The sequence below is a fragment of the Bombyx mandarina genome, chromosome 26, assembly GCF_030267445.1.
Source record: "Bombyx mandarina strain Sakado chromosome 26, ASM3026744v2".
Taxonomy (NCBI): Eukaryota; Metazoa; Arthropoda; class Insecta; order Lepidoptera; family Bombycidae; genus Bombyx; species Bombyx mandarina.
Window position 1 is genome coordinate 7,704,015 of NC_143232.1, and position 25,710 is coordinate 7,729,724.

The window sequence follows — 25,710 nt, forward strand, 5'->3', positions numbered from 1 at the left end:
TGGCTATTGTTTCAAAGACATTTTTAAAGATATTGTGTATTGAAATTTACTAGTTTTTTTTTTTACTAAACGTAATAATGAAACACATTGTGTCTATTTGTTAATAGTTTGTTATTTAGAAATAAAGTGTACATTAATTTATTTATTTGTTTCATTACAAAGTTAGCAGTGTGCGTTGGCTTGGAAAATCTCAAGGAGACTTGGATGCGCCTCGAGTATCTTTCGGATCTCTTCAAATCTGGCTTGTTTGAAGTTTGATTTGGGTTGCGTATTTCTGAAAATTTCAAAGGAATTCATGTGTTATCTGTTGTTGAGGAACATCTTAATGTTAATATTGAACACCTAACGAACAATCCAAGTGACTGGGCAACGTAGAACACGAAGTAACATCGTTTATGAAGTCGTCGTGGCCTAAAGGATAAGTCGTCCGGTGCATTCGTATCTAGCGATGCAACGGTGTTCGAATTCCGCAGGCGGGTACCAATTTTTCTAATGAAATACGTGCTTAACAAATGTTCACGATTGACATCCACGGTGAAGGAATAACATCGTATAATAAAACACAAACCCGCAAAATTATAATTTGCGTAATTACTGGTGGTAGGACCTCTTGTGAGTCCGCACGGGTAGGTACCACCGCCCCGCCTATTTCTGCCGTGAAGCAATAATGCTTTTCGGCTTGAAGGGTGGGGCCGCCGTTGTAACTATACTGAGACCTTAGAACTTATATTTCAAGGTAAGTATGTGGCGCATTTACGTTGTAGATGTCTACGGGCTCCAGTAGCCATGTGCCTTTGGGAATAGCCAGACAGACTTATTTCAATGTGACTAGAGGACATAGTCGAATAGTGGCCATTAAAACATGAGCCTCGATGGCTCGGAGGCAAAACATCAGGTGATAGAAATACTGGTTTTGGTTTGTTAGCGTGATAAGTTTGAATATGATGAATTTATTCTCGCTTCAGCTATTCCATTTTGAGTGTGGTAAGTGACCGTAAGTGGCATTGCTGATTCATAAAAAAATGCCACCAAACGATAAATAAAGAACGAAGGGATAACAAAAACCATTGCAAACATTGTACGAAGCAAAACAAAATCGTTAAAGAGGTTCACAAAAAAAAAGGTAACTTGTCTTAATCATCCAATGCCTTTATTGTCTAAGAAAACGTACCATTGTACGGATTTGCATTTAAAAGACAAATTATCGACCGTCATTAATGTAATTTCTAATTAACCGAAGTCCAGTAATAGGGCCATTAGCTCGCTTAGTTTAAGCCGATGCCTAATGGCTTGCGGAATTTTCCTAGAAACACCTTTTGTTTTGATCGTTTAGCGGTTATTTTGTTTCTAGGACGGAATTACTAGGTAAAATAAACTTGTTTGTAATGTAATATTTACGTTGATTGATATATTAAATAGAAGAACTCTGTCTTGCAAATGAAAAAGTGTACAAGGGTACACTTAAGATATATCTAATATATAAAATTCTGGTATCACGGTGTGCGTGATTGAACTCCTCCGAAACGGCTCGACCAATGTTCGTGAATCTTATCGTACATATCGGTCAGGGTGGAGAATCGGACAACATCTGTTTTTCATACCCCTAAATGTTAAGGGTGCTCCACCCCAAATTTTTTATTTTTATTTTCAGACAACATTTTTTGTTTTTATTTTTTTATGATACAGCATACAAAAATACATACAACCCGAAATTTTCACCCCTCTACGATCAACCCATATTTTTTATTTGTTAATTATAAACTTTAATTTTTTTGGAACGATTTTCATTTTTATTTTTATTTTCTCATGAATTAAAATAAAAAATCTGATGTTGCTTTCAATTTTTCATCCCTCTATGATCAACCCCGTATTTTTAATTTGTTAATTATAAACGTTAAAGCGGCCACAACATAAACGTGCCATAAGCCGCGTATGGGCATATGCATAGGTGGAGCATTTATGAAAAGCTGGAGGCAAGAAATTTGAAAATTTCTATAGCATTTTCTTTTTCGGTTTCCGCGGTTCTCGGACACAAATAAAATAACTTCTGCGGTTTATTGGCGCGTTCAATATTTTATTATAACTTTCGATTTTTTTTATTTTTATTGCTTAGATGGATGGACGAGCTGACAGCCCATCTAGTGTTAAGTGGTTACTGGAGCCCATAGACATCTACAACACAAATGCGCTACCCATCTTAAGATATAAGTTTCTTTTATTGCTTAGATGTTAAACTTAATTGTTAGTTTGGATTGCTATCTGACCTGATCCATTAAAGGTGCTTTTAGGTACCACAAGCACCGGTCACTGTCCTCGCCGAGCCCGTCGCTTGAGATGAAGGGCTCGATGAGTAACTTAACCCACAGACACAGCCCACTGAGTTTCTCGCCGGATCTTCTCAGTGGGCCGCGTTTCCGATCCGGTGGTAGATTCTGCGAAGTACTGCTCTTGCTAGGGCCAATGTTAGCAACACTCTTGATTTGAGCCTCGTGAGCTCACCTACTAGTTCGGTGAATCTAGAATAACCCCTCGAGGTTACTCTATAGAATAGGTAGGAAAAAAATGTATCTGAGCTGGTTTCTTCGTTTGTTTTTAAACTGCATATTATATATCGTTATATTTGTTGTTAAATGTAAATAGTCCCGCGAGAGTCGGAAAGATTAAAACTTTATTAATTCGTTTTATTTTCCCTTTGTAACCACGCCGCATCGCGCACCCTTCTAATTTCCACAACGTCTCAGTAAATTATGTTTATTCAGGCGCATTTATTATTCGCAATAAGTCGGCAAATGTTAAAAAGCTTTTTAGATGTATCAACAGTACAGACGGTAGACAATAAACATAAAATATTCAAATAAAAAGTACAAGGATTTTATAGCCGGTTCATAGGAACGGTTGGAAGAAAGGTAGGTAGCGAGCCTTTTGTTTCAGCATTATATTGTGTATGAAAACAAAAAAGTAGCGGCCTTTTTTCTCTTCGAATAATCAACTGTCGGTCAAATCATTGATGTAATTATTTATTTCAAAAATAACTTAAATTCAGTTCCGTATTAGTTACAAAGTTTTTTTTATTTATTTATGATGGTGGTAAAAGATGGCGGAAATTTTCGCATTTTTTTGTTTGTTCCCGAATGCAAAAGGAAACGGTATTGTAACGTCTATTTCGGTTTCAATTTTTGTTTTTAGCGTGAACGACTAACAAAGCAATAGAGAGCAGGTAATAAAACCGAAAATTTGGAAAATAAACCCGTTCAGATTTGCTTATTTTGTTCATCAATTATTTTTTATTTAAAAAAAATATATGTTTCAAGCTATTAAACCATAGATCGCTATAGAACGAATTCTCAATATTCTTCTAGCTACATACCAAAGTTTTGAATCTCGCCTTTAACCTCTCCTCTCCTGTGTTAACTATATCACCTATATTCGCTTATATTATGGCTAAGTTAATACTACCCGTGCGAAAACAAGAAAAGGCATTTGCCGGGAAATTGAAGTTCTTTAAAAGTTACTTTGATGTTTCGTCTATTTCTTTCCCGAAGGACGAAGGTGACAACTGCTATGTAATGCTGACTGAATTAGGATTGATTATTGAAGAAAGACTGCCTATACATAAACATATTATGTATGTTTCATCCGTTCATGACGTAAAAATTCCAAAGTAATATCTAACAGATTCTTCCCCCTGTTATTTCCATTTAAAAGTTTGGTTATCGGGGGGCCGGGTTAAAATTAAAATTAAAATTAAGAGCTATAACTTGGCATGAATTTTTAGAACCGATATAGGACTATCGTGAAAAAAAATAAGGACCACCCTAATATGTATGTTTCACTAATGTGTCCATTGGCTGTCTGAAACTGTATGTTGTGTTATATGTCAACGTTCCTTGATGACACTTTAAAGTGACTCACTCATTATCTCCGCCGTCGCCGCCAATAACTTTGAATCGATCGAACTGTATCCTGTCATCGTAAAAGCAACTCTTGTCGATTTCGTTCAAGGCTCGCTTGACCGGGAATAGATCTTTCACTGAAAATGTATGTTTTTAAATAGTTTCAATTTTGACCTGATTGAGCTCAAGCCTAATCGCTAGTAGCCTATGGGGCTATTTCAGTTATTCACGGACTAGTACTTCAGCTCACGAGATCAACTTGTAAGAGCTTGCTAATACGGGCCCTAGCAAGAACAGTGCTTCGTTGAATGCACCACCGGATCGGCATCGCGACCCACTGAGAAGATCCGGCAAGAGACTCTGTATGTTTTGTCTATGGGCTACTACTTCACACGTCGAGCTCTACCGATGCTTGAAAAGCCCAAAAGCACCGAGTGAATCCGAGCTGTTTGTACTTATCACGCAGCTTAACAATGTTTTTGGGTTCGATTCTGCTAATAAGGAAGCTGTTACGGTTCGTCCAATAACTCGACATCATCTGTTAAGATGAATCATGAATCTGAGAGACAAATAAGTTTCTTATCTTTATCAAATCTTGAACGCAATAGGTACCTTTAAATAAGTAAAAAATAAATTTACTTCAAATCTTCAGTTTTACCGTTAACCACGCTTTGGATACTGGAAGCCGGAGTGGGACTTGGAGCTCGGCACGTACAAGGCGGAGTTAAAGAATCTGTCGAGGTCTGAACGGCTACTCCTCCAACGCTGGGTGTCCACTCGTCTAGAGGACATTCCTCTATCGCGCCTTCAACGATTTTGTCCTTCTTCTTTTTCTCTTCAATACGATGTTTCAAGATTTCCAATTGTTCTAGAAAGTTTCGATAATCCGTAATGTAAGAAAGGCTGCAGACTGTGCTGAGCTTGTGGTAAAATTATATTCGAATACTAAGCACCCCACTACTATTAGACCCACTCCCTTTAGGGGCAATTCGTTTTATAAGCATTCATAGCGAAACAGCACCAACCTGGAATTTCCTCTTTTTTAATTGCACTTACGAGCGAACGAGCTAATGGCCCAGATAGCGTCGTGTGGTTGCTCATAAGCGCGAACACAAACGCCACTGTAATGGCCCACGTTTCGAACCAGAAATACTGGATCGCGGTCTAAATAGGCAGGGCAATGGTACCTACACTGCTTACTTTAGATTAACCAGAGATCTGGTAATAATTCAGTCACAAACAACTGGAGCAACCATCATCATCATTCTCCTGCCCTTCTCCCAGTCACCTGGGGTCGGCGCAACATGTTTTCTCCTTCCATACTCTTCTATCATATACCATTTCTTCGTTCACTCCCCTCTTACACATATCGACTTTCACGCAATCTATCCATTTTTTCTTCACCTCTTCCTCTATAGCTGGAGCAACCACGGGATCAAAACGTTGGTCCTTTGAAGAGTTACGAAGACGGATGGAGGCGTCACTCACCTGGAGAGCACGTTTCATACTGTTCGTAATTTTGCTTGAAATGGACGTAAGGATTCGCTTTCATATATGGCGGTAGGGAATTCATGAATGAGTCCACTTTCATGTTTTTGCAGTTTTTCGCTGGGCAAGTCTGTGTCAGTATTTTTTATTATTATTGCTTAGATGGGTGGAAGTGCTCACAGCCACCACCTGGTGTTGAGTGGTTACTGGAGTCCATAGCCATCTACAACGTAAATGCGTCCCCCACCTAGAGATATAAGTTCTAAAGCCTCAGTATGGTTACAACGGCTGCCCCACCCTTCAACGTGTTAATCCAGCATTGTGTGAGAGTCATTCGTGAGCATATATTAGTTTAGAACCCATATTTTCATAATCTTGGTGTACCCGCTTGCGATATTTGAACACCAGCGTTTTCACATGGCGTCGTAATTGAAGGAGACCGAAAATTGTTTTTTTTGGGTTTTTTTTTCGTATATCTGGTATCCTGAAGGTCTTGGTAGCTTTGCCCAGACGGGTGGACGAGCACGGGATCAGCCGAGAGAAGTGACTGCTCAAGGGCAGCTGCTTCGCGAATGCATCGACTGTCGGATCGGAATTTACATTGAAAAATCATTCTCTCAGCTTTGGTGGCTGAAGGTTGGAAAATGAGACAGGCATATCAATTGAGTTATTTCGGCCACGACATCCTAATGACTTTTGCTTTCATATTGCGAACTTCTACACGCAGACGCATGAGGCGTATTGACGTATAACGTGACTTTGACATTAATGACAAGCCGTCAAAATTAGCCCGCCTAAATACAAAGGAATATAATACGTAACCTTTTCGTAATTAATTTTGCGATCTTGATCTGGCTTGTGGTTAGGTATTACGTGTAAACTGTCGCGGTGTAGTGAACTGAAATAATAAATAAACAAATCAAAACTTGCGTTTTATTATTACTAATTATTATTGAACACGGGTAGATTGTAAATAGGCGGGTTGTTTTTACGGAATTGAACTCATACAGCCCGGCTGGTGGACATCAGTGATGCCAAGGGCACAGGGAAGCCGTTGAGTACTCTCCGTAAAACTCGTTTGACATGTTATAGCGCTCAGGAAACACTATGGATCCCTCCATAGTTAATTTCAAAGTCGGATGACATATGGCAAAACCTCTCCACTCCTCACGCTACATACGGTGCAGTGTGCTTAGTGCGAGTTTTTTAACGTTCTCGATAGCGTAAAAGTTAACCCAATGTTGTATGCAGTTGGAACTGCGCCCCTAGCGGTAAACGTAGGCAAACCATCCCATTCCATACAAATATGAGCTAACTTTTACGCTATCGAGAACTCTCTTCACTGTTCATTTTCTATAATATTGCTGCTATAATAGTATAAAACATACAGAATACAAATACACATAAAGAGGTTATTTAGGTCTCACCCAAGAATGGAGTGAGACGGCTTGATGTTATTTTTATCATCTTTATCATCTTCCTTTGGATATTCAGACCTGTGCAAAAAAACTGCTCTTACTTTGCACATAATAACTTATTGATCAGTGATAAGTTTTTATTGCTCATATGGGTGTGCGAATACACAGCCCAGCTGGTGTTAAGTGGTTAATGGAGTCGATGGACATCAACAACAATAAAAGTTGTTACATGGGTTCTAACTCAGTTATACTGCGGCAGATAAATGAAGGGTGGTACCTGGGGTGGTGACCCTACCTTTTATTATTTTTTTTATTGCCCTTGTATGCAGACGAGCCTACGACCCACCTGATAGTGAGTGGTTACCGTCGCCCATGGACTTCAGCAATGCCAGGGGCAGAGCCAAGCCGCTGCCTAAAACCTACCTGCATCATAAATATTTTATTATGTTTTTCTATACACATCTTTCGAGGTACTATTATGAATATTGATACATAAAAGTATGAATTCAATTTTGAATATCATCAATAGCTACGTTGCGACGTGTTAATGAGAAATGTTACTTAGTCTTATTTACTAATCGGAATATTTCTATTCAAGTTTAAAATTACATTCAACTGAAGTTGTTCAATTAATTAATGGAACTGTTAACTATATATATAAAAATGAATTGCTGTTAGTTAGTCTCGCTAAAACTCGAGAACGGCTGGACCGATTTGGCTAATTTTGGTCTTGAATTATTTATGGAAGTCCAGAGAAGGTTTAAAAGGTAGAGAAATACGATAATTCTCGGAATTAAATAAAAATAACAATTTTGTTTTTCCTTTGATGTGTCCCCCGTCGGACAGATTCCTTTTGTTTGTTTTAAGTTTATTTTATACAAAATTTTAGGTCTTTTATTATCGATTGAGGCACTACGAAGTCTGCCGGGTCAGCTAGTTAATAATATAAGTTATTAATCGTGACTCACGTCTCTTGATCATCTTCAAATTCTTCACCATCCAACTCATCAAACTGTGGTGTCTGAATGAAAAATATATGCGTTAAAATACCTAAGTAGCATTAAAAGTTAATAAAATTATGATTATTTTAAATTTCGAAAGACTGTGTTCCGCGGTCTGTGAAATACTCGAATTTTAATTTAAAAAAAAAAGTATTTATGGCGCTCTTTGTTTCCGGGAATAACGACTCACCAGAAAGAAAAAAAAGACTTAAGTTTTTTTTTTGGGATTATAACAAAGTTTTTCAAATTGGTCCTTCGAACGGATTTCAATATAAAATTAGGCGCCCGCATGTCTGGCTGCAAAATATTTCTATTGTTTGCTGTTATTTTTGTATTTCGAATTTCTTATTCATTCGATGTTATTCTTATAAAAATTAGCAACTTTTTTTTTTTTAAACCATTTTGGTGCTGAGCTTATTTTGCAGAAATTGCTAATAAATGTTCTAATCTTCTTATGTACAAGACTGAAGTTTTTTTTTGGGATTGAAACATAGTTTTTCAAATTGGTCCTTCGAACGGATTTCAATATATAATTAGGCGCCCGCATGTCTGCCTGCAAAATATTTCTATTATTTGCTGTTATTTTTGTATTTCGAATTTCTTATTCATTCGATGTTATTCTTATAAAAATTAGCAACTTTATTTTTTTTTTAAACCATTTTAGTGCTGAGCGCAAAATTGCTAATAAATGTTCTAATCTTCTTATGTAGAAGACTGAAGTTTTTTTTTTGGGATTGAAACATAGTCTTTCAAATTGGTCCTTCGAACGGATTTCAATACAGTCAAACCTGGATAAGCGAGAGTTCAAGGGAGCACAATCTCATTCTCGCTTATAGAGGTTTCTCACTAACCCGAGTTTCTCACTAATGCTCCCTCTGAATTTCATTTCGCGATTTTCCGGATTCAAACGCATTCACTATTCACTTAATGACAGTACTTTAATTTTCCGTTTTGACATGATGCAGAACAGAACTTTCCTTCCTCCAATTGATTAACGATAAACTAAGTAAGTCCGGCAAACAGGACGGTACAGAGGCACACGTGTCCATTCGGAAAGAATGCGATAAAATAACAACGTTATTTAGTTCCACGAAATGGAATAGGATCCATATTGACGAGAAAACAATTCAAAAAAATAGAAGGAAGTTCCACAAAAGTTAAGAATGAGTCAAAATAGCAGATGTTAAATTTGTAATTTGTTTTTCATTTGTTCCTCCTAAATAATATCAATATAAATAAATAAAGCTCGACTGTCGCTTGTAGAGGTCTAGATAACTAGCAGTCTTACTTACGGAGGTCCATGAGGGAAAAACGACTCTCTCTTACAGAGGTTTCTGTTTCTCTCTAATAGAGGTTTTGGGACCTTAAAATGACGGGTCCTGGCTATTACTCTCACTTATAGAGTTTTCTCATTTATCCAGTTCACGCTTACCCAGGTTTGACTGTATATAATTAGGCGCCCGCATGTCTGGCTACAAAATATTTCTGTTGTTTGCTGCTATTTTTGTATTTCGAATTTCTTATTCATTCAAAGTTACTCATAACAGAATTAGCTTTTTTTAGTGCTGAGCTTATTTTGCAAAAATTACTAACGAATTCTCGAGAAAAACTACTTTATGAAAAAAATACTTTAACTTAAAAAAATAATATACAAATATCAATTCCGAATTCACAGCAAACTAATTTTCAATGGCTATTTATAAATGTTATAAACTTATTAAAAACGTTATTCATACACCCACGTTAGGTGGATAAAACCTATAATCAAACTGCGCAAATAGTCCCTATACATTATACTCCACATTTTATACGAAATATATAGGAATAATAGGAAATAGGTCACCGGTGCCCTACGCGGCGCACTCAAGTAATTATATCGATTTATATCCTCGATACTTTTATTAAGGCCTCGGAATATCTAGTAGATTCTGGGAAAGACGAATCCGAAGAAGATACTGAGAATGAATCTATTTCGAAGAGACCTAAAATACTAAATCACATTTTAACAAACAAAAGAAGGCAAAGTTAGTCAATCCAGACACTTAGTAGCAGAAATCGACATAATTACTTCAATGCGCCGCGTAGGGCACCGGTGACCTACATGGCAGTCGAAGGGTTAAAAAGTCGTACTATCGACGTTTCGCGCTTAAAAATAATCCTCCCGATCCACTAATGGTGCTTTTAGGTACCACAAGGAGCGGTCACCGTCCTTCGTCGCAAGCGACGGGTTCAAGGAGTAAATTAACCCATAGACACAGCTCACTGAGTTTCTCGCCGGATCTTCTCAGTGGATCGCATTTCCGGTGGTAGATTCTGCGAAGAACTGCTCTTGCTAGGGCCAGTGTTAGCAACACTCCCGGTTTGAGCCCCGTGAGCTCACCTACACGTCAAGAAAAGCTGAAATAGCCTCTCAAGGCTATCAGCATAGGTAGAGAAAAAAAAGCGGAGCGCGGCCAAAACAGCTTCCACTTTTAAATAACACGTGGTATTACTTTTGTATTTCTTTAGTAGGTTCCCTAGTTTATTTATGCCGATAAATTACGAATAGCAAAAATATACGGCAATAGTGACCTCGACAAAAAAAAGTATACAATTGTATTCAAAGAGATAAGAACAAAAGTTTACTTGTTGTAACAAACGAAAATTCACAGAATACAATTTAGAAATGTTGCCGCCATTGATTACGCACACATGCCTCTGTGGATCCTATTGAGACGGGAATCATGTCGGCGTTTCAATTTTTTTTTTTGGTCGTAAACTTTTTTGAGGTTTTGCTAGAATTTACGATACGATTTTTCTATTAGTAACACAAAAATATATATTACTAGCTGACCCGGCAGACTTCGTAGTGTATAAAATAAACTTAAAACAAACAAAAGGAATCCGTCCGACGGGGGACACATCAAAGGGAAAACAAAAATGTTATTTTTATTTCATTCCGAGCATTTTCATATTCATCTACCTTTTAAACCTTCTCTGGACTTCCACAATAAATTCAAGACCAAAATTAGCCAAATCGGTCCAGCCGTTCTCGAGTTTTAGCGAGACTAACGAACAGCAATTCATTTTTTTAAATAGATTTTATTTTACTAGCTGTCACGTGCGGCTTCGCCCGTATGATTAAAAAGAATTATATTATCAGTGTAGTTTCCTGTAGGAATTAACTCTTTTTTTTCGAGATAAATGGTAGCTTATATCGCTTTTCTAATACTACCGCTATCACTAAAAAAGTACGTCAATCTATTTCTGCCTTGGCCATTAAAAGTGCGCGCATTTAATCAGGATTGTAAAATGGTACAATACTTGTTAGTTTCATACTAAAAAAAAACTAGTAAAAATATAAAAACCTAGCCTGATTTTTGCTAACCCATTTTACTCAGCTCAAATGGAACACAAGGGAAAACGAACACAAGGGAAAACGAAATATCACTTACCCGTCTCTCGCCAACCTTGATAACGACCTTGCTGTGTCGATCGTTTCTGTATTTTTCACGCTGAAAAAACAGATAATTTAAATTGTATCTAATGCAGTGCTACAGAACATTAAGGGCATGTTACACTGAACTATTAAGTCATGTAAAAAAATGAATGTTAAGCTGCTTTCAGACTACGCTATACTATAGCGCCATGTAGTATAGCAGCCTGCACTTAGCCAATAATAATATAAAGTACAGTACCGTGTGAACGTGTCCATAGCAATGTATGGTGCTTTTTTTTCTGCCTCCTACCTATGCTGATAATCTTGAGAGGCTATATCAGCTTCGCCCCAATGTGCAGGTGGGCTTACGGGGCTCAAACCGGAGTGTTGCTAACACTGGCCTTAGCAAGAACAGCGCTTCGCAGAATCTACAAGTGGATCGGAAACACGACCCACTGAGAAGATCCGGCGAGAAACTCAGTGAGCTGTGTCTGTGGGTTAATTCGCTCGTCGAGCCCTTCGTCGCAAGAGACGGGTTCGACGGTAAGCGAAATGTCGTTTAAAACAAATAGTCTTACATCTCTCGATATTATGTAAAAAATATATATAAAAATTAAATTTTGGAATTTGGTGAAAATGTTCCTTAAGCCACAGACTAATGACAGATCGTTGGTACAGGCTGTATCATTCAGTTGTATTGATAATTTTATGCGTCACCTGGATCTGAATTAATTTAGAGACGGCTATAAATTAATTTAGCGTTAGGAAACTTGGGCTGCGTTTCTCGATCTGCCGCTGAGCTTGGAAGGACACCTGGATTGTGAACTTAGTGTCTATCCTACTTTATTCGCCCTATTTAGCGATGCTCGGGCGGATTGTAAGCTCCCACTGAGTTTCTCGCTGGCTCTTCTCAGTGGGGATTACGATTCAGTAATAGATTCAGCGAATAACTGATCTTGTTAGGGCAGTTGTTAGCAGAGTCTCTCAGGCTGAGCCCCTTGAGCACATCCATCATACCCATTATGATGGAGGCTATCGAGGCTACCGAGGATCATGGTAGGTAGAGAAAAAAGATTTGTAAGCCCACATGATTTCTACCAGCAATGATAAGTTTCTCTTTATTTGTATTGTGGAACATCGTTATTTAATACAATTCAGACCTCGATCTTTTGTCTAAAGTTGGATTGCTGCATTCACAATGTGATATCTATGTGATCCAGCCCACCGAGTTTCTCGCCGGATCTTCTCAGCGGCTCGAGATTCCGATCCATCGGTAAACTTTGGGAATCACTGCTCTTGCTAGGGCTAGCGTTAGCAAATTCGCTCAGGCTGAGCCCGTGAGCTCACCTACTCGTCCGGGCGTTACTAAAATAGCCTCTTAGGCCACCAGCGAATAGGTATGGAAAAATAAATCTATGGGCTCCCATAACTAAGTAACACAAGGCGGGCCGTGAGCTCATCTACCTTATCCCACTAGGTGGGGTTGGTACAGCGAATTTTTCTATTCCGTTGTCTTCTATCAGCTGTCACACTCACACCTCTCTCTCTCTCATTCACACACTCCATCCATGTCTTCTTCGGTCGACCTCTTCCCCCTCTACTTGCACTACCATTTCCATGGGGGTTGGTGCTTCCCGCTTCCGTAGGTTTAACCCGCGATTCCCTACAAGTGACCCCTGGGTGGTGCTAAACGGGAGCCGAAAACATAACCGGTGGTAGGACCTAGTCCGACTGGCTGGCGACCACCCTCCAACTAGAGTCCGCCGCCAAATAGCCTAGCTGTGTTGCGGCGTGTGGGTTGGAGAGCCAGTTCTATCCCTTTCCTTTCCCCTTCCTTGTTGGGGGTGAGTCTTGGTGACGCCTGGAACTTGCGGAGCAGACGTGCGTGCGAACTCACGGGGCGTGATTGTTTGACGGGGGTATAGGGAGACCCAGTGAAACGGTACCCGCTGCCGCCCGCCGGTCAGTAGGGGACCTGAACCCGGGTGTCTCTACTAAACTCCGCCCCGGGAAGCTGTCCCGCCAACCGGTGTAAAATCCTGTCGTGCGGTCGTCGTGCCGGAGTCGGAGACCGGAGTGGATCCCGGCGATCGCACGCAGAGTGGACTGGGGGCCCTTCCATGCCCTGCGTCAGTCTCTCACGCCACCCGTGGTTGAAGGCGCGTACTATGTTCCGCGCTTCATTCAGGTGTTACCTCGATCTCACCTCCAACATCCTACCTCTCCTAATCCTACTCTCCGAAAATTTAAAATCATGAAGTCGACAAAGAAAAAGAAAAGGGTTTCACAGGCGGTTCCCCATTCCACATTTAATGTGGATTTCAGCAATGTCAGGGGCCTACATAGCAACCTTGACGCCGTACACCACCACCTTGAGACGGCGCAGCCTGCCCTGCTTTTTTTAACGGAGACGCAGATATCTGCTCCGGATGATACCTCATACCTTGAATACCCCGGCTACGTATTGGAGCACAACTTCCTGCGTAAAGCTGGGGTGTGCGTATTCGTCCGGGCTGATGTCTGTTGTCGCCGTCTTCGGGGCCTCGAACAACGGGACCTGTCCCTCTTGTGGCTGCGCGTAGATCACGGGGGCCGTAGCCGAATCTACGCGTGCCTGTACAGGTCCCACAGCAGTGATGCAGGTTCAGCTCTGTTTGAGCATGTGCAAGAGGGGACTAACCGCGTGCTTGAGCAGTACCCATCTGCGGAGGTGGTGGTTCTTGGAGACTTTAACGCTCATCACCAAGAGTGGTTGGGGTCCAGAACCACTGACCTCCCGGGTCGGACTGCCTACGATTTCGCCTTGGCCTACGGCTTCTCCCAGCTGGTGACACAGCCCACCCGTGTCCCAGATATCGAGGGGCACGAGCCTTCTTTGTTGGACCTTCTGCTGACCACAGATCCGGCCGGATACAGTGTGGTGGTCGACGCTCCGCTTGGATCGTCTGATCACTGCCTTATTCGTGCTGCCGTACCACTCTCTCGTCCTGATCGTCGAACGACGACCGGGTATCGAAGAGTTTGGCGGTATATGTCAGCAGATTGGGATGGATTGCGTGAATTTTACGCATCCTACCCATGGGGGCGGTTCTGCTTTTCCTCTGCTGATCCTGACGTCTGTGCGGACCGTCTTAAAGACGTGGTGCTCCAGGGGATGGAATTGTTTATTCCCTCCTCTAAAGTGCCCGTTGGGGGTCGCAGCAGACCCTGGTATAACAATGCCAGCAGGGATGCTGCACACCTCAAGCGGTCCGCATACGTGGCATGGGATAATGCCAGGAGACGTCGGGATCCTAACATCTCAGGGGAAAGGCGGAAATATAACGCCGCTTCCAGGTCCTACAAGAAGGTGATTGCCAAGGCAAAGTCGGAGCACGTCGCTAGAGTTGGCGAGCGATTGAAGAGCTATCCCTCCGGGAGCCGTGCTTTTTGGTCGCTCGCCAAAGCTGCAGAAGGAAACTTTTGCAGGTCAAGTCTCCCACCACTGCGCAAGTCCGATGACAATCTGGCCCACAGCGCGAAAGAGAAGGCTGACCTTCTGGTCAAACTCTTCGCCTCGAACTCGACTGTGGACGACGGGGGTGCCACACCACCGAACATCCCCCGGTGTGATAGCTCCCTGCCGGATATCTGCTTCACACAGTGTGCAGTCAGGCGGGAGCTCCGACTCCTGGACGTCCATAAGTCGAGTGGGCCAGACGGCATCCCCGCAGTGGTTTTGAAAACGTGCGCCCCTGAGCTGACACCAGCGCTAACGCGTTTGTATCGCCTCTCTTATTGCACTAACAGGGTTCCGTCTTCATGGAAGACCGCCCACGTCCACCCTATCCCCAAGAAGGGTGACCGGTCGGACCCATCGAGCTACAGGCCTATCGCGATAACTTCCTTGCTTTCCAAGGTGATGGAGCGAATAATAAATACACAACTCCTGAAGTATCTTGAGGATCGCCAGCTGATCAGTGACCGACAGTACGGTTTCCGTCACGGTCGCTCAGCTGGTGATCTTCTTGTATACCTTACTCACAGGTGGGCTGAAGCCTTGGAGAGCAAGGGCGAGGCTCTTGCTGTGAGCCTTGATATCGCGAAGGCCTTCGACAGGGTCTGGCATAGGGCACTTCTATCGAAGCTACCATCTTACGGAATCCCAGAGGGTCTCTGCAAGTGGATCGCTAGCTTTTTGGATGGGCGGAGCATCACGGTCGTTGTAGACGGTGACTGTTCTGATACCATGACCATTAACGCTGGCGTTCCACAGGGTTCGGTGCTCTCCCCCACGCTTTTCATCCTGTATATCAATGACATGCTGTCTATTGATGGCATGCATTGCTATGCGGATGACAGCACGGGGGATGCGCGATATATCGGCCATCAGAGTCTTTCTCGGAGCGCGGTGCAAGAGAGACGATCAAAACTTGTGTCTGAAGTGGAGAACTCTCTGGGGCGAGTCTCCGAATGGGGTGAATTGAACTTGGTTCAATTCAACCCGATAAAGACACAAGTTTGCGCGTTCACTGCGAAGAAGGACCCCTTTGTCATGGCGCCGCAATTCCAAGGAGTATCCCTGCAACCTTCCGAGAGTATCGGGATACTTGGGGTCGACATTTCGAGCGATGTCCAGTTTCGGAGTCATTTGGAAGGCAAAGCCAAGTTGGCGTCCAAAATTCTGGGAGTCCTCAACAGAGCGAAGCGGTATTTCACGCCTGGACAAAGACTTTTGCTTTATAAAGCACAAGTCCGGCCTCGCATGGAGTACTGCTCCCATCTCTGGGCCGGGGCTCCCAAATACCAGCTTCTTCCATTTGACTCCATACAGAGGAGGGCCGTTCGGATTGTCGATAATCCCATTCTCTCGGATCGTTTGGAGCCTCTGGGTCTGCGGAGGGACTTCGGTTCCCTCTGTATTTTATACCGTATGTTCCATGGGGAGTGCTCTGAGGAATTGTTCGAGATGATACCAGCATCTCGTTTTTACCATCGCACCGCCCGCCACCGGAGTAGAGTTCATCCATACTACCTGGAGCCGCTGCGGTCATCCACAGTGCGTTTCCAGAGATCTTTTTTGCCACGTACCATCCGGCTATGGAATGAGCTCCCCTCCACGGTGTTTCCCGAGCGCTATGACATGTCCTTCTTCAAACGAGGCTTGTGGAGAGTATTAAGCGGTAGGCAGCGGCTTGGCTCTGCCCCTTGCATTGCTGAAGTCCATGGGCGACGGTAACCACTCACCATTAGGTGGGCCGTATGCCCGTCTGCCTACAAAGGCAATAAAAAAAAAAAAAAAAAAAAATACGTCTCTCCTAATCACATGCATCTCCTCTCTAAGCATCACATGTCCATGCCCATCTACATCTAGTGCAATGATAAAATAAAATTATGCGTATTTTCTTCTGGGTAAAAAGACAGACGTGACCACGGGGTGGAGCTAGGTATAGATATCTCCGTTACCAGTTTAGTAGTCGATGCTATTTCCATGGAATCTCTAGCGCCGAGGAGTGTCGCTCTTGCCGCATATTGTCCGGTGGCGTTCGAAGTTCTGCAAACGTTAAAGATTTTTGTATGTATCGTGCGTGGAAATAGGCAGCGTTGAAAAGATAAGACGCTTGGTGTTTTTTTTTAGGATTGAAATTTCATTGGCCTGGAGGCCTTTCCAGTTTCACCAGGACAGGTGGGCGAGCAAAGGCTCAGCCAAGAGGGGTGGGATTTGCTAACAGCGGCCCGAGCGTCTCCGAAGGAGACCTAACAACTCAAGAGCAACTGCTTCGCGAATGAATCTACTACCGGATCGGAATCGCGACCCGCTGAGAAGATCCGGCGAGAAACTCAGCGAGCTGATGCATGGGTTAGGTTGCACGTCGACCTCTTTGTCGAGTTCGACGAGTACGGTTACCGGGGTCCCTAAGCTTGCTCCTAGTCTTATAGTTGAAGGCGTCTAAGGCAAAAGTTATTGGATCTAATGGATCCGTCATGACGTGTCTAGGGCATCGACGGTGATTGGCTCCTGTGTGACCAGGATTCGGGGAGTAGTCAGCGGCGGCAACGATAAGGCGATTATCATGACGCAACGCTTGATGCACTCAATGTTCGAGTCCCGTAGAGAGTTACCATTGTTTCTAATGAAATACGTATCTTAATACATGTTCACGAATGACATTTTGTAAGTAAATGAATTTCGTAAAAAAATATTTTTGATTTGTCTCGATTGGACGCGTAGATCTGCCTGTTTCTGTAATAAAGCAGTAATATAATAACCCTTCCGAACCGTCGATAGTTCGACTCTCTATTAATGTATACAAAGCGCGAAGTGTCGGAATACCGACTATTTGCGCAGTCTTATTATAATTGTTATTATTGTATCCAATGTACGAATGTGTATTAGCGTGCGCATTTAAAAAGTTTTTAACAAGTCAATAACATTCATAGATAACCATTTAAAATTATTTTGCTGTGAATTTAACATTGATTTTTGTAAATTTTTTTTAAGTTAATTTTTTTTTACACGTTGCTTTTTCTCAAAAATCCTTTAGCAATTTCGTCCAAAGTTCAGAACTTTTTAGAGCTTACGCGGAAATTGTCGGTTCGCTGTTCGGAGCATCAGAAACAGTAACTTAGTAATAGTAGACTACTGAACACAAAAATTATAAGCTATTGTTTTAATACAATAAGTTTGGCGAAAGCTTTACCGAATTTTTCTTTTTTATTTTGTCGAATAATGTACCCGTTTTCAGGTAAGCGATCCCGAAGTGACTACAAGGTCGTCACAAACGGATTGTAATATGAATTTGTTAAATTTTTTTTTTTTAAACGGCAATCCAGTTTGTGTTTTTTATTACTAACGGTACCTCAACGAAGAAGGAATTGCTTTGAGATTTTTTATTGCCCTTGTAGGCAGACGAGCATACGGCCCACCTGATGGTAAGCGGCTACCGTCGCCCATGGACGTCAGCAATGCCAGGGGCAGAGCCGCTGTCTACCGTTAAGTACTCTCCACAAGGCTCGTTTGAAGAAGGACATGTCATAGCGCTCGGGAAACACCGTGGAGGGGGGCTCATTCCAAAGCCGGATGGTGCGTGGCAAAAAAGTTCTCTGGAAACGCACTGCGGATGAACGCAGTGGCTCAAGGTATATTCAGATTATAACATGATGTCCTTTTTGCCATCGCACCGCCCACCACCGGAGTAGAGTTCATTGATAGTACCTGGATCCGATCCGGCGGTAGATTCTGCGAAGCACTGCTCTTGTTAGGGCCAGTGTTAGCAACACTCCGGTTTGAGCACCGTGAGCTCACCTACACGTTAGGGTGAAGCTGAAATAGCCTCTCAAGGCTTACAGCATAAGTAGGAAAAAAAAGGTCTTTAAAGGTTATTAAAGTCAATGTTAGTTCACCTAACGGTCTACGCGTAATTGGTATAGCCTCTTAGGCCATTGCCAACGTTAGGAAAAAAATCACTTTACGTACTAAATAGGTCATTAAAAAAAAACCAGTCAGACAATTTACATTACCTGATTCCTGAATTATCTGAGCATCTGTATGTGTTTTGGGTTAAAGTATACAACCAAGATTGGTACTAACATAAGTTTGAGTATCGAGCCCATGTCGCCTCTGACATCAATACTCTGTGTCGTTGCCCGATGACTCATTAATGACTGCAGAATAAAGACGATCTTATCATTTCATTCCAGAAGGTGCCATTGGAAAATGGGTATTGATACTAGGATCGTACATTGATAATTATAGTCTAATAGTGGGTACAGGAGCCAAGCCACTTCAAGGTACTACTTCTAACTACATTCCATTAACTGAACTTTACTGACACTAGTTCACTGGTGGTAGACGTCTTGTGAGTCCGCCCAGGTAGGTATCACCACCCTGCCTATTTCAGCCGTGAAGCAGCACAGCAGTAATGCGTTTCGGTTTGAAGGGTGAAGCTTCTACTGTTAAAACTGAGACCTTAAAACTCATGTCTCAAGTTGGTTTTTACGTTTTAGATGTCTATGGGTTCCAGTAGCCATTTAACACCAGGCGGGCTGTGAGCTTGTCCACCCATCTAAGAAATATTTAAAAAAAAAACGTCTAAACGTTCGCGGTCAAAATCGCGTAACGTGTTAGGTACGAAAATCGGTACCCGCCGGAGGATTTGAACTTGGACGAGATTTCAGGCATCTTATCCACAAGACCAGAATGGGATTTATGAAATTAATGATATTATATATTTTTTTAAACTAAGACATTTGTAAAGTCTAGAAAATATAGTACCTATGTATCAAAAATACGCAATCACTCACCATCCTAGATGAGGGGTAGTCTTGAGTTTGTATTCCCTGACATTCCCATCTCTTACTAGTCGAGACGTTTCGAGAATATTCATCTTTTATCTTATTCAAGTTCGGACAGTTGGATTGCAGTAGCATTTCATTGAAAACTATAATAATCACGAATATACATATATAGTATCTCTTTTATTATGTCTTTTTCATCGTTCATCATGTGTGGTCCAGTTCTGGGATTTGAATTCTGAATAGTCACACTCCTCGATATCCGTACCTACGTCGGTCGTTTTACCCTAAGGCATCTGGCAAATCTGATGGTAGGACCTCTTGTGAGTCCGCACGGGTAGGTACCACCACCCAACCTATTTCTGCCGTGAAGCAATAATGCGTTTCGGTTTGAAGGGTGCGGTAGCCGTTGTAACTATACTTGAGACCTTAGAACTTATATCTAAAGGTGGGTGGCGCATTTATGTCGTAGATGTCTATGGGCTCCAGTAACCACTTAGCACCAGGTGGGCTGTGAGCTCATCCACTTATGTAAGCAATAAAATAAAAAAAGTCTTTTAGAAGTCCACAGCTATCACCTATTCGCTGGTGGCCCGGTGAGCCACGGACACAACCTGAGAGAATTGCTAACACCGAAACTAGTAAGAGAAGCTTCGCTGAATCTACCACCGGATTGGAATCGCGACCCACTGAGAAGATCCGTCGAAAAACTCTGTGGGTAATGAGGTTCACAGCTCGAAATCATCATAATAATGGTAACACACAGAATAGTTATTTCCGTTAGAAAACATTAGCAATTACAGTAGATACCCTACGACATAGCGCCATTCGAATATTAACCGTATTCTCTCCATCTCTTTGGTGCAGTTTTGGCTGCTTTAATATTCTTGAGGACTTCTCTGCGCTGCGGAGGTCGAAAATCGGCCATATCGCCGAACATTACGAACGGAACCTCATCGCCATCCAGACGCTCCCACCATGGCTTCTCTTCTTCTTTAACTAATAATTAATGCTTGTTTTAATGAAATTCTTTACATTTACAAACTATACTAATATTATAGAAGTGCTGTATAGAATAGCTGAAGAGTTTGTTTGTTTGAACGCGCTAATCTCAAGAACTACTGGTCCGATTTGAAATTCTTTCAGTGTTAGATAGCCCATTTATTGAGGAAGGCTATAGGCTATATAACATCACGCTAAGACCAATACAAGCGGAGCACCAATAAAGAATGTTTCAAAATCGGGGTTATTTTTACATTTTGAGAGCTTCCGCTGCGTGCGCTGCGGAAACGATTAAGGTTTCGCTAAAATAATGTATAACATAATTTTTCCCCTTTAAAAGATCTTAAAAAAAGTCCGCGACAGCTTATCTCTATATGTTAAGGTTGGCTTACTATAACGTTTTTTATGCTAACCAAATCTGTTCTAAAATAAAGCATTATTCGTGAACTATTCCACGCGGACGAAGTCGCGGGCAAAATCTAGTGTAGAATATGACTAATAGTGATGTAACATATACAATAGACCGTTTTGTTATTAGTACTACTAGTAGGTTAGATTACTGATAGGCAATTTCGAAAACGAAAATTCACCATGAATGTATAATTGCGTAATCACTGGTGGTAGGACCTCTTGTGAGTCCGCACGGGTAGGTACCACCACCCCGCCTATTTCCGCCGTGAAGCCGTAATGCGTTTCGGTACGAAGGGTGGGGTAGCCGTTGTAACTATACTGAGACCTTAGAACTTATATCTCGAGGTGGGTGGCGCATCTACGTTGTAGATGTCTATGGGCTCCAGTAACCACTTAACACCAGGTGGGCTGTGAGCTCGTCCATCCATCAAAGCAATAAAAAAAAATATATATAATGATGCTTAATAGCTTCTTTTGTTGCATTAATGGGAGAATAAGTAAACGGCCCATCTGATGTTATGTTACTGGTATCTATAGACTCGAATGCGCCCTCTCTTCAAATCGGAACATATAATATGATTGCATCGCGATACAAAGGGACTGGATTGCATTAGCCATCTACACAAACGTACAACACGCCTTGGCACTATTAAATAGGATAATTGATAAGTTATGTTGTTTTTACCTTTGATACACAACATAATATTTTAATAATTAACTTGAGATTTGAGCATATATAGTTGCGTAAATATATTGAGAAAAATTTGTAAAATGGACTAAGCTTTGATAAGCCAATTAAATTTATCTCTGCATCTGCATGTTAGTTTGTTACTAGATGACTTTGTTATTTATTTCAATTGCATTTACTATCAATTTTTTTTGTACACTTTTTTGAAATCATACTCGCCTTGTGACTTTAAACAAGGATTGAAGATTTCTTTTTTTAAGGAATCAGATAAATTATGTTATAGAACTTCAGAGTTATGATCTAGTTGCATTATCCTAGCATCCAGCTATTTGGAAGCTGAGTTTGTGTATAACTAACAGATGTAAATTTTAAGTTTATTGAACGAATTATAATAATATATTGTCAAACACATTTCTGAGTTTGATAACAATGCCATCTATTGAATAAAATGCGAATCAAAATTTGACAGCAAACGTCGCAAGTCTGATCCGCGCCGTGCGTTCCGAATATTATTAATTATTATTACAAAAATGATTAACTCATAGTAAAAGCAGGTTTGTTACCTACCCTTTTCCACAAAAACCTCCTCCACAACTTCATCCTCCTCACAAGGATCATTCGTAGAGTCCATTAAAGGTGTTTCAGTTTTCAATAGTTTCGGAATGTCGAAAAAATATTGATTTGTCTCAGGCGTACCACCGGAAAAGTTGTAAATGAACGATTGGAACTAAAATACATTAAAATTGAAATAATAACATTCTGGAACTTACCTACTCTGCACTATCTTACGTATCGTACCAAAAGGTTTGAGCAAGTATTTTTTTTTTATTGCCCTTGTAGGCCGACGAGCATACGGCCCACCTGATGGTGAGTGGTTACCGTCGCCCATGGACTTCAGCAATGCCAGGGGCAGAGCCAAGCTGCTGCCTACCGTTTAATACTCTCCACAAGCCTCGTTTGAAGAAGGACATGTCATAGCGCTCGGGAAACACCATGGAGGGGAGCTCATTCCATAGCCGGATGGTACGTGGCAAAAAATACCTCTGGAAACGCACTGTGGATGACCGCAGTGGCTTCAGGTAGTATGGATGAACTCTACTCCGGTGGCGGGCAGTGCGATGGTAAAAACGAGAGGTATTTGTCCTACACTTGAACTCTGTTTTTCCCTAATTATTTTAGTAACCTCGAAGGGCTATACTATTATATAGTATATAATGTAGATTCGCAGAACCAGTAAGTGAGCTCAAGGGGCTCTAATCTGAGGACGTTGCTAACACTAGCCCTAGCAAGAGCAGTGCTTTCCAGAATTTACCGCCGGATCGGAAACGCGACCCACTGAGAAGATCCGGCGAGAAACTCAGTGGGTTGTGTCTGTGGGTTAATTTACTCGCCGAGCCCTTCGTCGGTAACGACGGGTTCGACGAGAACGATGACCGGTGCTTTAGGTACTTAAAAGCACCGTTAGTGGATCGGGAGGATCCGAAATGACATGCTTAGGGCGACGTCGACTGTTTACCATTCGGTTCGCAAGATCGGGAATGTGTTGAAGATCGTCTGTATGTATACACTTATTTAATAAAATTAAATGTACATGTAGTTATTTTTTATTTTATTTTATTGCTTAGATGGGTGGAAGAGCTGACAGCCCACCTGGTGTTAAGTGGTTACTAGAGCCGATAGACATCTACAACGTAAATGCGTCACCCACCTTGAGATATAAGTTCTAAGGTCTCAGTATAGTTACAACGGCTGCCCCACCCTTCAAACCGAAACGGATTACTGCTTCACGGCAGAAATAGGCAGGGTGGTGGTAGTACCTATTCCCGCGGACTCACAAGAGGTCCTACCACAATTAAAAATTGTTTGGAATGTGAATTAAGCGTTTAGCCTCATACTTCATCCCCTTAGTCGAAGGTAAACAGAATTGTATTGTCACAAAAATCCACAAATTCAGTTTATTCTTAGCTTTTAACCTTGTTCATTTCCGTAATAAAATAAATCGAGAATGCGAAATGAAAGTTCAACAAATGATAAAGCTACAAGTTGCACATTATACATAAATAGATAAGTAAATACGAAAGCATAAACTTTAAAGATTTTTAAATAAAATACTATATAGTTGTGTAAAGTAATAAAACCTCTTTCATGATGACATTCATTTTTTCTCGCCATTCATTATCAACCTGGGCGGCGGTTTTATAACCTTTGGACAGATTAAGTATCAACTTCTGGGCGTCCATTAGTATATCTTGTAACGTATTAATATAGGATGTGTAATCTGAAATAGAAGGATTTTCTAATAATTCGTTTTTTGTGCACTTTTTTTTTTTTTTTTTATTTACACAGGCAATTTTATTTTACGGCTATTTACAACCACATATATGTTATCCAACTAACGAAAATGCATGCTAAAGTAACAATGTGTAGAAGTCTTAATATTTGACAGGGTTACCGTGTTAATGCATATTTCGAGGTTGAATTTAATGATTAATTTAAAATATAGTTCACACCTGTCTTGCTATTCAAACTTTAACTCATGATTGCTCCACGAAAGAAACAGGAGGACTGTATTAGAAATTAAAAAACCTAGCTAAGTCAGTGGGCAGAGCTTGTCTGTGTAACAAGAGCAGTAAAACCTATGATCATTTTATTTTATCTGGGTAATTTCCTCCTCAAGCACGTTGAATAAAGTATATGTAAATAAGTATAATAAGTAATCTAATAAGTTTATGTACATCAATCAAATCTTTTTTTTTTTGACTAAGTATAGCGATCTAATAATCACATCAATTAGTAACAGCGTCCTAATGGATACTCATGGGACACTTTCGAATTGTTTTTTGACGTGACAACGTCTTATAATTCGATGTCGGCTGCACGCACGAAAAAACACGACTCATGCGGCGTTACCTCGCTCTGAGGCGTATTTTCTTATGACGTTGTCACGTCCAACTATCGTCAGTAAACCGACTTTACAGACAACCGATTTTTTTTTATGAATCAAATATACCTTCAACCAGCTTTAATTTTTCCAATTTACATTTTCTTCTCTCCGAACATAAAACGTACATTAGGCCAGCTAAATTTTTACATTCTAATTGAGTTTGGAGGGCAAATATTTTTTCTTCTCTTTCTCTGTGCGCTTCGCAAAGCATAAAGGCAGCTCGTATCTGCTCATTTCTACAAGTAAAAACCTTGTTATTAGGCAAATTAACTAATGGCCGTATTTGTTTAAAATTATATTCATTTAGAAATAAATTCTTATCGCTTAATCTCTTTAGGTTTCATTACTCATTAGTTTTTTTTTTTTTTATTCTCCCACATTACCGTGAAATAATCGCAATCATCATTAACGGCCATTATATTTCACAAACATGGATAATTGAACTGTCTTCTAAGAAGTGCCCTCAAAAAAAAAAAAACAGTCATATATTCTAGAATACTTTGTTTTTTCTTCAATCAATACTAAACATTCAACTCGTCATTTTAATCCTTCGACAGTATTAAAAAAAGCAAAACCCACCCCTACTGGCTGAGCCCTTGCTCGCCCACCTGTCCTGGTGGTGGACCTGGAAAAGCCTCAGGGCCACCAGCAATACGGTACTTAGACGTATTCATATTCTACACGGAGATTTCGGCAAGCGAGTATGCGAGGCTCTCATTTAAAACTTTTAGAATTCTAAACTCATTAGGTAGGTACATATTGCCGAGTTTATTATTTTAATAAAAAAAAGTACGTATGGTCAACGCGGCTGGCATGGGCCAGAAGTATTTTATTTTAAAGTAGATTCCAAAGACTCATACTGCAAAACAAAGTCAAATCTATCCTTTAAGTAATTGATTTCTTTTTCCATTTCCTTCTCGAAGTCTTTCCGCATTTGCGCTTCCCTTTCTTTTATTAAACGTTCAAAGCTGTTTAAATTTTTAACATCCTTTTCTGCTTTGCAAGGATATTCTTCGCAACTATCTTGTTCTTTGGTTTCTTTAGGAGCCGTGTGTTTTACTGAGTCTTCTATTGCAACGGACGAGCCTTGAGAATGTTGTTCGTTCATTATTTCGAGTACATCTATTTGGTGATTGTGACACGATTGACTTAACATCTGAAAGCAAAAACACA

General features: G+C 41.0%; 1 protein-coding gene across 1 annotated transcript; it reads right to left on the reverse strand.

Annotated features, from left to right (window-relative positions):
- Nucleotides 1–105: 105 nt before the first annotated feature.
- On the reverse strand, nucleotides 106–25,693 carry LOC114241561 (uncharacterized). The gene is made up of 16 exons (XM_028172420.2): nucleotides 25,398–25,693; nucleotides 24,604–24,773; nucleotides 23,732–23,871; nucleotides 22,161–22,320; nucleotides 20,333–20,491; nucleotides 19,502–19,638; nucleotides 18,789–18,862; nucleotides 16,664–16,751; nucleotides 11,235–11,294; nucleotides 7,768–7,820; nucleotides 6,809–6,877; nucleotides 6,204–6,279; nucleotides 5,382–5,511; nucleotides 4,552–4,761; nucleotides 3,913–4,030; nucleotides 106–274 (listed from the first exon to the last, which is right to left on the reverse strand). The coding sequence occupies exons 1-16, from the start codon at nucleotides 25,691–25,693 to the stop codon at nucleotides 163–165; spliced, it is 2,052 nt and encodes a 683-aa protein (XP_028028221.2). The 3' UTR covers nucleotides 106–162.
- Nucleotides 25,694–25,710: the final 17 nt, after the last annotated feature.

What these genes read in the sequence shown, in the direction of transcription:
- LOC114241561 (XM_028172420.2), bottom strand. Translation starts at nt 25,693, where the DNA reads ATGTTAAGTCAATCGTGTCACAATCACCAAATAGATGTACTCGAAATA. An exon ending in AAAATTAAAGCTGGTTGAAG is followed by an intron (nt 23,872 to 24,603) that starts GTATATTTGATT and finishes CTTCTATTTCAG; the next exon opens with ATTACACATCCTATATTAAT. An exon ending in AAAGAGATGGAGAGAATACG is followed by an intron (nt 19,639 to 20,332) that starts GTTAATATTCGA and finishes TGATTATTATAG; the next exon opens with TTTTCAATGAAATGCTACTG.